This window comes from Symphalangus syndactylus, chromosome 9, assembly GCF_028878055.3.
Source record: "Symphalangus syndactylus isolate Jambi chromosome 9, NHGRI_mSymSyn1-v2.1_pri, whole genome shotgun sequence".
Lineage (NCBI taxonomy): Eukaryota > Metazoa > Chordata > Mammalia > Primates > Hylobatidae > Symphalangus > Symphalangus syndactylus.
The window spans coordinates 122,241,630-122,259,826 of NC_072431.2; the positions used below are offsets into that span (position 1 = coordinate 122,241,630).

At 36.7% G+C, this 18,197-nt stretch overlaps 1 protein-coding gene across 6 annotated transcripts in view; it reads right to left on the bottom strand.

The window, feature by feature from the left end:
- Nucleotides 1–8,564: 8,564 nt before the first annotated feature.
- CNTLN (centlein) overlaps nt 8,565–18,197 on the bottom strand; it is a 369,272-nt gene continuing 359,639 nt past the window's right edge. For all 6 annotated transcript variants that reach the window (XM_055294179.2, XM_055294183.2, XM_063609088.1 and 3 more), the window contains one exon: nt 8,565–9,932. In XM_055294179.2, the coding sequence (XP_055150154.1) occupies nt 9,831–9,932 (102 nt within the window). In that variant the 3' untranslated portion in view covers nt 8,565–9,830. The remainder of the gene's footprint in view (nt 9,933–18,197) is intronic.

An 18,197-nucleotide genomic window follows, 5' to 3' on the forward strand; every position in this document is an offset into this window, starting at 1 on the left:
ATCTTTACGTCCATGTGGACCATTGTTTAGCTTCCACTATTAAGTGAGAACATGTGGTATATGACTTTCTGTTCCTGCAGCAATTCACTTAGGATAATGGCCTCCAACTGCATCCATGTTGCTGCAAAGGAAATGATGTCATTCTTTTTTATGAAAAGTATTCTTTAGCTTCAGTTTAAATTGATAAAAGCCCTCCTAAGGCTACTGATATGGTTATGTAGATTTCAGGGGCCAGGGCTTATTCTACTTCGGCTTTGAATCTCTAATGCTTTACACTGCCCGCTTCCTGCTTTCAACATTGTTTCTACAGTTCAAATCTGAGAAAGGTCCATAGAATGGACTTCGTTGGCCTTTTAAATTTGTAGATTTCTGACGCTGGTTTTATTTCATTTCCTGTGGAAGAATAATTGTGCTGTCCCAACCTCTTGAACTCAAGTCTAGAAATGGTATTAAATACCTCCATAATTTCACCTGTTGAGCATCTTTATGTGACAGACCTCACTCTAGGCAGGGTTCTTTTCATGTATATCCTATGGTGGTACCAAGAGGTATTTGTAATTTTGCAACCCATAAGCTCCATCTGTCTTCCTCACCTAAACCTTCACAAATAAATATTTATTCTAAGTCCACTCTATGCTCACCTTGCAGACAGCTCCAAGGCAATTTCTCCAGTACCCTCCCCTTTATTTAGGGCGCCAAACCTAAACACCTGCTATGGTGGGCAGCTCATGAAATGGCTCCTAATAATTCCCACCACCTGTTATTCACACTCTTGTGTAATCCCCTCCCGGTGTGTGTGTGTGTGGGTGCACGCGCATGTGTGTGTGTGAGAGAAAGAGAGAGATAAAGCAAGTTGCCATATTGAAGAGACTCATGTGGCAAAGGACTGAGGACAGACTCCAACCAATAGCTAGTAAGGCAGCCCTAAGTCCAACTGAGAACAACTGAACTCTGTGAAACTGAATCCTGCCAACAGCCATATGGAAGAGCTAGGAAGTGAATCCTTCTGAGTCAAGCCTTGTGATGACTGCAGCCTTGTGAGAGATCCAGTGTCAGAGGACCCAGATTCTTGACCCACAGACACTGGCCCAAATAAATGTTGTTTTAAGCCACTAGGTTTTAGAGAAATTTATTATGCAGCGATAGATCATGACACCTGCTTTTTCAAAGTTCCTTGTAAAACCCATGATGATTGCTGGGAGGTGATTGTCCAGGTAATAGTTCTGGAGAAGAGTTATATATGTCCCATCCAATTCCCATCAACCTGTCCTCATCATCCCATGCTTTCTAAAAAGACCACATAAGCAGGTTTTGGAGACAGAAAAACAAAAAAATGATGACAAATGTTGGGGTGAGAATGGTGGAGCTGGAATAGAACTCAGAAAGAAACATATCTCTACTACATACCCATTAGAATAGTTAAAACTAACAATATTAACAGTACCAAGTCCTGGAGAAGATGCAGACCAACTTCATCTCTCAGGCATGGTTGGTGGGGCTGCAGAGTGCTATAGCTACCCTAGAAAACACTTTTGCAGTTTCTTATAAATTTAAACACACATTTACTATATGACCCAGCAATCATATTTGTGGGTAATTCCTCTAGAGAAGTGAAAACTTATGTTCATACAAAAACCTGTACTTGAATATTCATGATAGCTTTATACGCAATAGCCAAAACTTGGTGTATTAGGGTTGTCTAGGAAAACAGAACCGATATGGGGAAAGAGACAGATTTATTTTGAGGAGTTTGCTCATGGAATTATGGAGCCTAGCAAGTCCAAAATCTGCAGAGTGGGCAGGCAGGCTGGAGACCCAGAAAGAGCCAATGTTGTAATCCAAGTTCAAAGGCAAACTGCTAGCAGATTTCTCTCTTGCTTGGGGCAGGATAGTCTTTTTGTTGTACTCAACTAACTGAATGAGGCCCATCCCACGTTATGGAGGGCAATCTCCTTTACTGAAAGTCTACTGACTTAAATGTTAATCTCGTCCAAAAATATGCTCACAGAAACATCCAGAATGTCTGACCACGTATCTGAGCACCATGACCCAATCAGGTTGACACATAAAATTCATCATTAAGTCCACCCTTGTCAACTGAACACACATGCACAAACATATTCATTTCAAAATATAGAGGAAATACTCAGATAAATGTATTTCTCATTTATGTAATTGGTCATGTGGTCACTATGGTCATATGGTCACTGTGGTTTTGTGGTATTTCTACCAACTTTCTTCAACTACTTATTCCCTATTCCCTTTCCCCTCACCAAACACCTCAGCTGGTTGTAGTTCTTTTCTTGGTGGGAAACCCAAACCTTCAATCCTGAAGTGTCTGGGCCATTAGTAGTTCTGAACGAATTGGGTTGTGGTAGTTTTTCATTGACTTTAACCACATGGCATAGTAATACTAAGAGATACCATAAAGGATCACCTGTATTCCAGATATATTCTTCCTTACCTCCATTGTAGAGTAGTAGTCCAATTTCCCCTTGGTAGTCAGGATCACTCACCCCAGCCAGCAATGTAACCCCCTTCTTTGTCTGTTGCTTTGGAAGCATGAGGAAGTCAAAGCAGCCAGGAAGCAGTTTTAATTACCAGTTCAATGAAATCAATGTTGTGTCTCCCGGTGGAAGCATCTCTCTCTTTGGAACTAAGACCTCTAGGATAGGAAAGCATAAGGTCACAAGAACAGGAAGCAAACATTTTGCTAATAGGTCACTAGGGATAATGATGAGTGGTGCCACTCCCAATTCCACCCCCTGATTTCTGGATCCATGAACCCTGCCTATGGGAGAAATGGCACCATATATTAAACACTGATTCCAAGTGTATACAGCCTTCTGGGGAACTTTGCCCTACCTTGCAAAGTTTTACTCCTAGCTGGCACTGTAACAGTCTTCAAAAGGCCATTCCACTATTCTATCAAACCAGCTGATTTAGGATGGTGACGAACATGAATTTCATGAGCACAGGCCCATTGCCACACTTTATTTGTGTGAAGTAACTTCCTTGATCACAAACAATGCTGTGTGCAACGCCATGGTGGTGGATAAGGCATTCTTTTAAGTCCACAGATGGTAGTTTTGGCAGAAGCATTTTGCGCAAATAGGGCAAATCCACATCCAGAGTAAGTGTCTATTCTAGTAAGAACAAAACCTGGCCCCTTCCATGATGGCAGTGGTCCAACGTAATCAACATGCCACTAGGTAGCTGGCTGATCACCCCCAGGAAATGATGCCATATGATCACCACCAGGAAATGGCTGAGTGTTGGTCTGTGCTGTTGAAAGATTGGGCACTCAGTAGTGGCCATAGCTAGGTCAGCCTTGGTGAGTGAAAATTCATGTTTCTGAGCATATACCATAACTTCTATCCCTGCCACCATGGCCACTTTACTCAGGAGCCCACTGGGCAAAGACAGGGGTGGAGAAAGAAGCTGATGGGCATCTACAGAGCAGGTTATCCTATCCTATCGATTTGATTATTAAAATCCTCCTCGCTGAGGTCTCCCTTTGGTGAGCATGACATGGGATGTAAATATCTTCACATTATTTGCTCATTCAGAGAGGTCCATCTGTAAACCTCTTCTCAGATTTCCTTGTAACCAATTTTTTAATCATATTCTTTCCCAGTCCCTGACCATCAAGAGTGGTGTGTAATTGCACGTGTCCTTTGACAGGTAAATGAATAAACCAATTGTGGTATATCCATATAATGAGATGCTACTAAACAATTAAAAATAAGTGGGCTATTGATATACACAATGATTTAGATGGATTTCAAGGACATTATGCTCTGTGAAAGAAGCCAATGTCAAAAGGCTATACATTCCATAATTCCATTTATATAACATTCTCAGTGACAAAATTATAGTGATGATGAACAGGTCAGTGGCTGCCAGGGATTAGAGTTAAAGGGAGGGTGTGAGTACTAAGGGGTAACATGAGGAATATTCTTTGTGCTGATGGAACAGTTCTGTATCTCAATTGTGGTAATGCTTGTATAATCTATACATGTGACAAAATGTCCTAAAAATACTCCAATGAAGTGAATGTAAAAACTTAAATCCATCTATGGTCTATATTTGAGTTAAAAATATTGTACCAATGCCATCTTCCTGGTTTGGACAGTGTACTGTGGTTATGTAAGGTGTTACCATTCAGGAAATCTGGGTGAAGTGTATTCGAAAACTCTGCTTACTACTTTTGCAACTTCTTGTGAATGTTAAATTATTCTGAAATAAAACATCATATAAAAATAAAGAAAAATCTGGAAAATAAAAATGTCTTGACTATGCTTTTCTTTTTCTGGCTTGGGTCCATCACTGAATTCATGAGGAGAGTGTCACGATTAGTGCACTAAGGAAGAACAGAGAGGGTTGTATGCTAAAACAATTCTGACCTACAGGGTGGAGCATGAACCCAGGGAAGTCTCTAATACTTCTCTCTGGTGACTTTGAGGCCTTCGTGCTAGGGTCAGCATTAACAAAGAGCAACATTTTCTCTAACACAAAATGTAACAGTACAGAAGGTAGGGGCACCACCTTCTTTTAAATTACCCTAATGATCATTTCCTAGGTGAAAGGAAAGTTGAATGTGGCAAAAAGTGTTGGAAGGAGCTGAAGTCAAAACTGTGGTTTTGTGGACTGTGTGTGTTGAAGAAAGAAGGAAACTGAGGATTGGACTATGTGCAATAGTGTTTGTGGTGTCTACCATTCCTTGGTGAGCAGAAAAAAATTTCTAATCAAATATGTCTGTGTATTTAAAAATTAAAAGAGGCTTTTTTAAAAATTCATCTTTTTGATGAAAGATTTCATGTCACAGGCAACAAAAAAGTCATTTTTATCCATTATATTGAGCCACTTATATAAATTTGTGTTAATACCAAAGGCAGTTACGTGCATGAGAATGTAGGAATTAAAAATAGCAACTCTTCGAACTAAAAACATAATTACTATTTGACCCAGTAACCCAATTAGTAGTTATATATGCAAAGGAAAGTAAATCATTCTATTAAAATGATACCTACATTTGTATGTCCATTGCAGCATTCTTCACAATAGCAAGACATGGAATGAACCCAAGTGCCTATCAATGGTGGATTGGATAAAGAAAATGTGGAAGATATATACACCATGGAATACTATGCAGCCATATAAAAGAACAAAAGCATATCCTGTGGAACAGCGGGAATGGAGCTGGAAGTCATTGACCTAAGCAAATTAATACAGAAACAGAAAACAAAATACCTCATGTTGTCATTTAAAAGTGGGAGATAAACATTGAGTACACACAAACACAAAGATGGAAACAATAAGCACTGGGGACTCCAAAAGTGGGGAAAAAGAGGGAGAAAGGGTTGAAAAACTACATATCAGTTACTGTTTGCTACTTGGGTGATGAGATTATTGGAAACTCAAAGCTCAGGATCATGCAATGTATTCATTTAGTAAACCTACACACGTACCCCCTGAATCTAAAATAAAATAAAGACAAGATTTTGAATGTTCTTATGACAAATAAGCAATAAATGTTTGAGGTGACAGATATAATTATCCTGATTTAATTATTACCCAATGTACACATGCATTGAAACATTCTATTTTACCCCATACATATGTAAAATTACGTATCAATTAAAAATTTTTTAAGAGAAAAAAATGGCAACTCTTCTGCCCATGTATCTCATGAACTCTTCTGAACATAGGCCAATAAAAGACTCTCTCAAATGTTTTCTGGTACATTTTGTTTGGTTTTACAGTTATTTGAGAACATTAAGCTTTTCTCATTGTGGCTACAAATTTATTATAGTAATTTTCACTTTCAACCCTCTAAATCCAAAGGTCATTTTTGCTACTGGGAAGAATCCTGCATAATTTGGAGAAGAAATTAAAATAGGCAAAACTTTCAATAGATGAGTAAGGGCTAGTGTTGAAGAGTGAAATTCACTCTTTCCACTGTCCCATATTCTGAAACACACATAAACGTGACAACTTTCACTTATAGCAGCCATAGCCCCAAGCTTATTTCATAATCTCCCAGGATATAAATGTTACTCACAGAGGGTTGTCTTGTTGTTGTTTACTGTTTTGAGAATTTTTATTTTAGATATGAATCCTTTGTCAGTGATTTGCAAATGTTTTCTCCCAGTCTGTAGCTTGTCTTTTCCCAAGGCAAAAGTTTTTAATTTTGATGAAGTAAAATTTACCAATTTTTCTTTTTTGCATCATGCTTCTGGTGTCATGGCTAGAAATTCTTCACCAAATCTGAGGTCCTGAAGATTTTCTCTCATGTTATATTCTACATTTTACATTTAAATGTTGACCCATTTTGATGTAATTTATGTCTGCATGTGTGATGTGTGAGGTTTAGGTCAAGATTTTTTTTTTTAACCCAAGATGCCCAACTACTTCAGGACCATTTGTCAAAAAGGCGATTATGCCTCTATTGAATTGCTTTTGAACCTTTGTCTCAAATCAGTTGGGCATATTTGCCTAGGTGTACTTCTTGGTTCTCTATTCTTTTTCATTGATTTATTTGTCCAGCCCTCCACCTGCCAGCACCACACACTCCTGGTTAGTGCAGCTACTTAATACATCTTGAAACTGGGTAAAGTGATGTCTCCCACTATTATGCTTCTTAGTTTTACTTAAAAGCTATTCTAGTTTCTGAGTTCCCATATACATTTTAGAAAAATGTTCTCTATTTCCTAAATCTCTTGCTGTGATGTTGGTAGGAATTGTGTTAAATCCCTATATAAATTTGGAGACAGCTGGCATCTTTAAGATGAGTATCCTCACCCATGCTCTCACTATGTCTCCTAATTTATTAGATCTTTTTGATTTCTTTTGCTAGTGTTTTATAATCTTCATACACAAGTACTACGCATGTTTTGCAGGTTTTATACCTGAGTATTTCTCTTTTTCAGGAAATCATAAATTATATTGTATTTTTAATCTCATTTTCCACATTTTTTCACTAGCTTACTAGTGTATAGAAACACAATTTTTCCACGTTGATTTTGTATCTTGAGATCTTGCTGGACTCATTAATTCTGTAAAGTTTTTTGTTTTTGTTTTGAGTAGTTATTTTTCTTTTTCCTTTCCAATCTGGATGCCTTTTATTTCCTTTTCTTGCCTTATTAGGCTGGCTAGAATTTCCCACGTTATGTTGAGAGAGAGTGGCGAGAGTTGAAATCTTTGCCTTCTTCCTGATTATAGGGGGAAGTGTTTGGTCTTCATCATTACATACAATGTTAGCTGTAGGCTTTTAAAAGATGGTCTTATCAAATTAAGAAGTTCTTATTTCTAGTTTTCTGAGTTTTTTTTTAAATAAATGAGTGCCAATTTTTGTCACATGCTTTTTCTATATCAAATTTTATGATCGTGTGGTATTTTTAGCCTGTTAATATGGTGGTTTACACTGATTGATTTCTGAATATTGAACCAGCCTTGATTGTGTATCTTCTGACCAATATCCTTCATGAACACAGATGCAAAACTTCTAAACAGATTTCTGGCAAATTCTATTTGTTTTCTATTATTGCAGTCACAAAGTACCACAAACTTAGTGGCTTAAGTTAGATAAAATGTATTATCTTACAGTTCTAGATGTCCAAAATCAGTTTCACTGGGGTAAAGTCAAGGTGCTGACAGGACTGAGCTTTTCCCAAGGCTCTAGGAAGAATCTGTTTCCTTGCCTTTTCTGGTCTCCAAGGGCCATCCACATTCTTTGGCTCATGGCCCGTTCCTCCATATTTTAAGCCAGTACTGCAGCATCTTCGAATTGCTCTTTCCACCTCTCTGGTAACATTATTCTCTCTCTCTGACTCTTCCTGCCTCCCTCTCATAAGAGCACTTGTGGTTTCATCAGGCTCACATCGGTAATCCAAGATAATCTTCCCATTCAAGATCCTTGACTTAATCATATTTGCAAATTTCCTTTTGACATATAAGGTAACACATTCACAGGTTTCGGGGACTAAGGAGTGAACATCTTCAGGGGCCATTTCTCAGTCTACCACATTTTCTTTTTTTGTACACTGTCTTTGTTTAGTCTTGGTATCAAGGTCATACTAGCAGTCTCATTTTTATTTTTGTAACAAAATTCTGCTGCAATGAGGTATTACATTTTAAGTTTGTAATTTTTTATTACTCGTGCTTTCCTGTGAGTTGGGAATATTGTGATGAATGCTTAGTATGGTAATGTTTTAATTGCATTCTTTGGGTATATAGTGTCATCACATAATAAACACAATGCTTCGCCATCCAATTCAGTAACAAACTCCGCACTTCATTGTGCCTTAAGTGTGTGACATTTGATGGTCATTTCTTTCTTCTTTTCCTGTTTTGACATGGAAAGTGTGTACTGGTATTTTTTTTTAAATTGCAGTAAGGCAGCATTTGTGTCACCTAAAGTTCTGTCAGGTTGTAACTGTGTCATTTTTATTTCTAGCATTCCAAGCAGTAGAGAAGCACAGTCTCTTCTGTTAACTACTACTCAACTACACTCATGTAGTGTGAAAGCAGCCATAAACAGTACAGAAATGAATGAGCACCACTGTGTTCCAATAAAACTTTATTGACGAACACCAAAATTTGAATTTTATATAATTTTCACATGCTACAAAATATTATTCTCCTTTTGATTTTTTTAAAACCATTTAATAAGACAAAAACATTCTTAGCTTGTGGGCCATACAAAACAGGTGGCAGGCCAGATTCATCCTGCAGGCTATAATCTGCCAACCCTTGCCTTAATCTCATGGAACCTACTTACTAAAGAGGGAAAAGAAGAAAACAAACAAGAAAACAAATACATGAACAGATAGATAATTTTGTGCTATGAGGAAATAAAATAGTAAGCTGGTCAGAGAACGTGTCTCTGAGGGACCGGGGAAGGTGGACCTGAATGATAAGAAGGAGCCAGCCATGAGGAAAGTTGAGTGCAGAGTATTCTAGAAAGAGAGAAGACCAAGGGCAAATGTGGGAGGCAGGCACCAGTTTGGTGAATTAGAGGAACCAAAAAGAGTATGGCAGGAACACGGTGAAGAGGTGAAATGAGGTGGGAATGTTCAGGAATCTAAGTAAGGATGACATCCTGGTTAAGAATGTAACTTTAATTAGTTGACCACAGTAGTAGTTCTGCTAAATAGAGCCAATTTTATACACTGGGTTTGTGGTCCCCTGCAAATTTATATGACTACACAACGTATAGTATTATGAAGTTAAGAGAGAGAAGAAAATGTTTTTGTTTTTGCCAAATAGTTGTAGAAATACACAGTACCTTCTACATAAACCAGCACATCAATGAGAACAGATTCAATTGGACCACACAATTTATTTCAATAAATGCTCAAGTTATGATGCTTCATTTTATATTTGCTCATACTACAAATCTGTTGCTCCCTGGACCACTTATGGCAATCTATAGCAGTTTTATGTAAAAAGTCTAGTTTCTTCATGAAACTTAAAACATTAAATCCTTAGTTGATACTTTTTCTTCTTATGCTCAGGCCAGTTTGTGTGTCCCAAGCCTGTTCAGTTTCTTTTAATGCACTAGAAGGAAAATCATTTTTAAGTTTGCACTGATTTGTGGCAATATTTGTATTCGACAATCAAATACTACACTATTTCCTTTTAAATGGCTATGTACTTAATTAGTTTCACTTGTTCAGCAATTAATTATTTTCAGAGACTTCTTATTTTGGTATTGAACCTGACTATTGATAGTTGGAGCAGATACTGTGTCAGGATTGCAATGCATATATTCCAATCACACCACATAAAAAGCTTTCACATTTGCAATAAAGCTCTCCATTTTAATATCATCTAATATCTTTCATAATTGTGAAATATCCTTCAACTAGTTTCTTTTTTTCATTTATTTTTTCCAGTACTGCTTCTAGTAAATATGAGGCAAAAGGAAGCTGTAAAAGAAACACAAAAAAGATTATTAAAACTCCATATTTTCTTCAGTTCAAAAACATACTAAATATCATTAAACCATTAGAAGTTAGATGTCTGCAACTTTGCAGCCATAATGGTACCTACTGGATCTCTTTTCTACTGATCTTGCTGGTTAGTGTGGGTAATTTTGTCTTTTCTAATAAAAATGATAAAAGAGCAGAAGTAAAATGAAAAAAGATAAACGCCTTATTGAACAATTCATGGTTTACTGACCATGTTAATGATGTAATCTGCAATACAAGCAGCTAAGCCATTTATCTTCAATCAGCTGATCAATAGCAGGTTACAGTCATCTCTAGGGCACACAGGCCCACAGAAGTAGTACTGTATGTTCATCACTCACAAAAGAATGAGAGAGAACCATCAATCCACATGTCTGCGATAGAGCCGAACATCTCAAGAATTGTAGAGTAAAAACTTCAGAGGAAAAAATGGCAAAAGTATACCCATTGATTAAGTTGTTATAGAAAAGTTGTTTGGCATATCAAAGTGTAATACACATGTTGCAAACTGCTGAGTTTATGAAATGTAGACTACATTTTTAAATTTCATAATTTATATAACTTTTCTGGTCAAGTTTTATTGTTCCCTCTGCTTCAGTGAGTTGCCTGTAGAACTCCAACTCATCCAATACAGTTATACAGTTATAGGTGGTAAGTAAAAGACAATCTGAAATGCAGCCCCAGTTACTTCTGAATCCTAGAAATTTCTCTTATCCTTATTCTCAGCTACATAGCCTCACATAAGAGGTCTGTCATAATTAAGAAGTTAAGTCATTTCTTGGACTTGTCCTTTAGATCAACCAGGGATAGACTACTTCTGTTTCCCTGAATATATTAATGGGAATGCTTAGCATGCCCAGCCCCCTTCCCTGCAGGGCAGTAGCATCAGGCCCATTTTTGTGCTAGGATGGACCACTAACAGTATCACTGTCGGCATCTGACCCAAGATGGCCTGACGGCCTTTGTCTGTGTCCTCAGCTATGCTCCACTAAGGTGTCTATAATTAAACCAATCAGAATGGCTCTTTGCTAAATTTGGACTGGAGAAAAGAGAAAAGACTGGCTGTGGTAGTAGAACTAAAGAGCAGACAGGCAAAAAAAAATAGACCACATTAGCCATGAAAGAGAAATAGAGACCACAGCTGATCCAGAAAACTGCTTCAGACCCAAAGAGCATTCTAGTTTAAGTCCCTTCTTATGTTTATAGTAATCTGCCTTCTCCTTAAGGTAGTCTGAGTCTGTGTCTGTTCCCTAGAAACACAGGAGCTTCACATATTTGTCTTACTTGAAACTTACCACTAAAGAAAGTATAAGATATCAAAAGAGCACATTTCTTCAGTTTTAAGATACAGATGAATAGAAGACATATACATTGACTTTAAAACAGCTTTTCTAGAGGGAAAAACCCACCACATCAAACACACTCATACTGCATATGCATCCCAATTTCAGGAATGTGAAGAAGTGGGAAAAGCATATCTTAGAAATAAGAAAAAAGAATATGATCAGTTCTCTTATGGAGGATAATGATAAAAGCAGTATGCTTTAATTTTGACAAATTGCTTTTCTTGGATGTAAAAAAGAATTACATTGGACAAAGATGCCAGTTTTACAAATAAAAATTTAAACCTCGAGAGCATTAATTTTAGGTGTGAAAGAAATGCACAAAAAAATGACAAGACTACTAGGCAACTTTCATTTAAATGATGTCACTCAGTACTACATGCATTCCTATCTAAAAGGAAGATACAAGAAGGGAGTAATTTCCCATCCCTTACTGGTGGAAACAAAGCAGAAGTGTTTCATTTTCTAAAATTGTTCTCTAATCAAATACATTTGGGAAACAAACCAAACTTCTACCTCTTAAGAATCTTTAAAAGGCTAACAGGCACTGGTTTCTCCAAGAGGGCAATATAATATCCTATTTCTAAATTCACTTGTCCATCCTGTTCTCATGGTCTATTTATCAGGCTAAAATAGTGGTCCATGAAACACAGTTTGGGGAACATGCTGGTTATATCATTTCCTGTGTAACAATGTGACAGACCTTTCACCAGTCCACAATGTGTTGGCATTAATTATACTGTTTGCAAATTTCATTTTCAAATTTAAATCTAAATCTACTCTTATTATCTTGTAATCTGAACAATTTTCAACATGGACATTACCTTTAAAAAGTCAAGCTCAAATAACTCTTCCAGAAACCCTCCAATGTGGAATGGGAAGTCCATTTACGAATTTATTACCAACTCCCTTTATTCTCTTGCTCTGGCTCCCAATAAAACTAAAAGCCTCAAAGTTAAACACAACTGTATGCCAATCCTGTTTTATTAGATTATAAGCTTCCTTTAAGCTTTTTATAGAGGCTAACATATTTTGGATTTCAAAAAGGAGTCAACCCTTAAATCAAAATGCATAGTATACGTACATCTACTGCCCTTGCAGGAACCTATTTGTCTATAATAGTTCAGAAGAATCATATTATTTGTCATTACATAATTTTAGACAAAATTTCATATATCTTACTAGTGTGAGATTTAAATTTTTTATTTTAATTCAATTTTTCTATTTTCCCTTTCTATGAACCAATTGACAATATTTTCCTCTAAACCCAGTGCTCACTCTACTTGCTGTTTATATCTTATGGTTTATTGCTAACTGTAAATTCAGCTTTCAAAGAGGTCTTCCAAAAATTATTTTTTAAATACATAAGGCTCAGTCATAATTAAGGTAATTTTGTAACAGAAAATATGATAAAATAGTTAATAACTGAAACAAATTTAGAGGAAGACTAAGAAAAGGTCAGAACTACAAAACATTTCGTAAAATATACTTACTGTTTTCAAATAAATACAACAATTTAAAGTAACTGTCAATTTAAAAAAATTTAAGTAGCTGTTCCTTCCTGCTTTACAAATAGTTCTTGGTTTATGGAACAGATTCAATATGTGTTCAAATAATGAATGCACTAACACTTTTGGTTTTAAAAATTACCTCTCTTACCAAGTTTATACTATTCATTTATTTAGCAAACATTTTCCATAGATTGTACACAAAACAATTCTGCTTAGTCTAGAATGAATTACCAAAAGATTTTGTTTATAAAAATGGCTAAGAGTGGAATTTTCAAGTTAACTGGCTATTTTGGTTAATTGAGAGTTATTATTTATATCACGCTAATTCTTAAACATCATAAATTATAGTTAACCTGAAAGTCAGAGGGAACATAATTTAATCTTCAGTGATTCAAGAAAGCTCTTCAAAATCTTACAGTACCACATGAACATCAGTTCTCAGCATGTAGCTCTAGGTTGGTTAGAGTTAGGATTGAAACTGTACTTAAAATACAATATGCCTCGGAAAGCACTTTAAAAATTCACATGGTCTGCTCATTTGTTTGCCATATTTTTTTAAGTACAAAATGTTTTAAAAACACTAAGAACAAGAGACCCAAACCTTCTACTTTGAAGTCCAGATTAAATGCATATTTATTTCATACAAGGAGTTTATAGTTAATTATATTATCTTTATATGCATTCTGGAATGGGCTATGTCTCCCTTAGAAATCTCTGAGGTACAGACAGGCATAGCTGCCTTTTTACTAATAGGATTTTACAGTTGGATAGAAGTGGCAATCTGACTGACCACAGCAAAGATCTTCTTGCACCCTATCAAATACATCTGAAACAACAAACCAACATGATGCTGCTGTGGGTTTCATCTCAGATGGTATTTGCCAGGGATTACAAAGTCCAGAGAGTCTGCATGATTTCTTTTTCTCTCTTGGATAAAGAAGGAGAAATTATACTCCTGGGCATATCAGTGCAGAGTTACACATGTTTGAACTCTTCAGCATAAAGAGAAAAATGGACAGGTGAAGATTTCATAGAGTGAAATTTCTTGGCATAGAAATTTAACGGGGATATCTGACAAAGTTTGCCTCGGTCTATAGGTAGTGTTAAGGCAGATCTTCCTAGTCATTCTGGCTGTTCCTGCTGCAAAGAGTGATTTCCATTACTGGAGGGATCTCCCCTGATTTCACACAGATTTTTAGCTTCTCTGACATATAAACACCTACAGAAGTTTACCTTTAGGAACTGGTATGCAACTATCACAATCTTAAATTTATTACTCACACTTACAAATTGTGGCTTACTTTAGAGGTGACATATAAATGATATGAATGATGACTGCAGATGCTTGAGAACTATCTTAGAAAAATAGCAAAGCTTAAATGATTGCAAAACATAAAAATAACTTACTACATCAGCATTAATGGCAATATACTCTTAATATAAAATTGAAATTCTTTTGTATCGAAAGAAAAAATGGAAATAAGGATAATTTTTAAGTATAAAGGATAAAATTAACAATTTGGCCATTTTTATTCTTGTTTTCTGTTTGAAGAGTATGACCAAAAAGATATTTCTTGTAAGATAAAATTTGACTTTTATCTAGAGTCATATTGAAAGTGAAGAATATAAAATTTTATGAATTATATCTGCTCTTAAAATCTGACTTAAGGAGACCTTAGTAAGATAGGATAATGTAGTTTATTATAAAATTAAAGGTGCAACATTTGGTATATGCATTTATTTACATACATATACATACATACAAGCACACACACAAATCTGAGTGGTTGGCATCCACTCTATTATCTTGCAGTTAAAGACTGAACTAGTTAAAATAATCAAGAATGCTATCAGAAAGAACAATGTATTTATAGTTTAAATTTGGCGCTGAATTTTGAGTCACATCTCCTAAATGGTTGTTTCTATTTCTGCTGCATATTCTAACAGATATAAAGAACTCTTGGAGTTCTGCTAAAAATGGACAGAGAAGGCTGTGCCTGCTGCTTTCAAACTCTGTTGAAGGCTATAGTTTTTTTCTCCTTAATTTTGAACCTTACTCTAGAAGTTGTAAGACAGAATGAAGAAAAAAGCCTCAAGGAGTGCTTCCGTAACACTTAAAGCAAATGGGTGATCTATTCTATTTATAAAGTCCTTGGGGTTGGGGAGATGCTTGGTAAGTTACTTCAGGATTTAGTAAAATGAACTGCCAGCAAGTTCTTTAGGGCTATGGTAAGTTATCTAAGATAGAAGAGAAATTTAAGTTAGCTATAGACTTTCCTTCAAACCCAGAAGCACCTCTAGGCTGTGAGTAGGCTTCTTGTCCGGTTCCTGTGTGACACTGTAATTCTCAGCCCCAAAACTTGCCTAGATAGAGCTCACCCCTTGTCACTGGTTCCTCAGCAGCTGGGAGTTTCTTCCCCTCTCTCATTTTCCACTCCTGTCAAGTCATTTTTCCCTAACTGATGACCAATATTCTCATAGATCAGAGACTACTGCTGTGCCTTCACCTTTAAGATAATGCTTTGCACAATCATACCAGCACAAAAAGGAATGGAATTCCCTAAGCTCCCTTGGACATCAGTTTGGACCCCTCTGAATTGTTTAGACAGTGGTCTTACACAAAGCCTGACACATTACTACTTTATCCCGCCTTCTCCAACCCCCTGCAAGACCTTTTTGAAGTCCTGGTTGTCTTCTCAGGAAGCCAGCACACATAATGACAAATACATCTTAATACTGGTATTCGGACTATCCTAATATGACTGACTTTGTTCTCAAATGCCAGGAACTGTGTAGTATATATACTTTAAGGGGATATGTCCATTCCTTGTATACTCCTTCATGACTAGGTGAGATATACACGCTAGAGATAATGCTTTAAGAGTCTACAGTCCACTGTAACAAGGAGTCCCTTTTTATGTAGACATTAAAGAAATAATTTGGGGGCTCAATAGGGCTAGGTGTGAATACCAATGTTTATCACATGGATACAAACTTCGAGTTCAGGAAAAGAAGGCTTAACTGATATAAAAAGTATTTAGCAGGTAGACCCTTATTATTAACTAAATGCTTGTGTTCCCCCAAAATTTGTATGTTGAAATCCTAAACCGCAATTGATGGTATGAAGAGATAAGGGCTTCGGGAGGTAATTAGGTCATGAGGATGGAAGCATCCTGAACGGGATTAGTACCCTTATAAAAAGAGACAGGAGAGCTTACTCGCCCTCTTGCTCTCTCTGCTATGTGAGAATACAATGAGAAGACCACAATCTACAAAACAGGAAGAATGCTCCTATGGCTAATGCCTGATCTTGGACTTCCCAGACCCCAGAAATGTGAAAAATAAATGTTTCCCAGTCTATGGTATTCTGTGATAACAGCCTGAAATGACTAAGAGAACACTTAATAGTACAGGTAGGAAAAATAAAGGGATGGGGAAGGATCCAAAAGAGAAATGAATTATTCAGTCTCTTATTCATCACTGTGTCACTCAATGTTGATTTAAATATGTTGCTCCAGAATCTGGATGAATGTGGATAGTGAATTATACCTCCTCAAGGAAAGCACTCAACAAATACAGTTATGCATCACTTAGCAATAGGGATGCATTTTGAGAAATACATTGTTAGGCAATTTTGTCGCTGTCCAAACCTAGATGGTATAGCCTGTTACACACCTAGGCAATACGCTATGGCCTATTGCTCCTAGGGTAGAAACCTGTTACTGCACGTTACTGTACTAAATATTGTAGGCAAATGTAACACAATCATAAGTATTAGTATATCTAAACACAGGAAAGGCATAGTAAAAATATGGTATAGAAGAATTTATAAAATGGTACCCCTGAATAGGACACTTACCATGAATGGAGCCTGTGGGACTGGAAGTTGCTCTGGGCGAGTCAGTGAGTGAGTGGTGAGTAAATGTGAAGGCCTAGGACATTACTATATGCTACTGTACACTACTGTAGATTTTATAAACACTGTATACTTAGGCTTCACTAAGTGTATTAAAAAGCCTTTTTCTTTCTTCAATAATAAATTAACCTTAGCTTACTGTAACTTTACTTTGTAAGCTTTAATTTTTGACTCTTGGAAGAATACTTAGCTTAAAACATAAACATACTGTACAGCTGTATAAAAACATTTTTATATCCTTATTCTGTAAGGAGATAAATAATTTTCTATTTTTTTATTTTTAAACGTTTTAATTAAAGAATAAGACACAAACACACACATTACCCTGGGCCTACATAGGGTCAGGGTCATCACTATCCCTGTCTTCCACCTCCACATCTTGTCCCACTGGAAGGCCTTCAGGGACAATAACACACACGGAGCTGTCACCTTCTATGTCAACAATGCCTTCTTCTGGAATACCTCCTGAAGGACCTGCCTTAGGCTGTTTTACAGTTAAGTTTTTTTTTTTTAAATAAGTAGAAGAGGACACTCTAAAATAATGATAAAATGTATGGCATAGTAGGCTGGGCACAGTGGCTCACATCTGTAATCCCAGCACTTTGAGAGGCTGAGGCAGGCAGATCACCTGAGCTCAGGAGTTGGAGACCGGCCTGAGCAACATGGCGAAACCCAATCTCGGCAAAAGATAAAAAAAAAAATTAGCCGGGCATGGTGGCATGCACCTGTAGTCCCAGCTACTCAGGAGGCTGAGGCAGAACTGCTTGAGCCTGTCAGGTGGAGGTTTTGGTGAGCCAAGATTGCCCCATTGCACTCCAGCCTGGGAGATAGAGTGAGACTCTATGACCAAAAAAAAAAAAAAAAAAGTATGGTATAGTAAATACATAAACTAGTAACAGACATTTATTATCATTATTATTATGTGCGGTACATAATTGTATATGCTGTACTTTTCTATGGGTGGCAGCACAGCAGGTTTACATCAGCATCACCACAAACAAGAGTAATGTGTTGTGCTACAACCTTAGGATGGTTACAGTGTCACTTGTTGATAAGAATTTTTCAGCTCCATTATATCCTTAGCAAACTAACACAGGAACAGAAAACCAAATACTGCCTATTCTCACTTATAAGTGGAAGCTAAATGATGAGAACATATGGACACAAAGAAGGGGAACAACAGACCCTGGGGCCTATTTAAGGATAGAGGGTGGGAGGAGGGACAGGATCAGAAAAAAATAACTATTAGGTACTAGGCTTAGTACCTGGTTGATGAAATAATCTATACAACAAACCCCCACGACATGAGTTTACCTATATAATAACCTGCACATGTACTCCTGAACCTAAAATAAAAGTTAATTAAAACAACATTTTCAGCTTCATCATCATCTTATGGGGACACCATTGTATAGTGTGGTCTGTCATTGGCCAAAATGTCCTCATGCAGTGA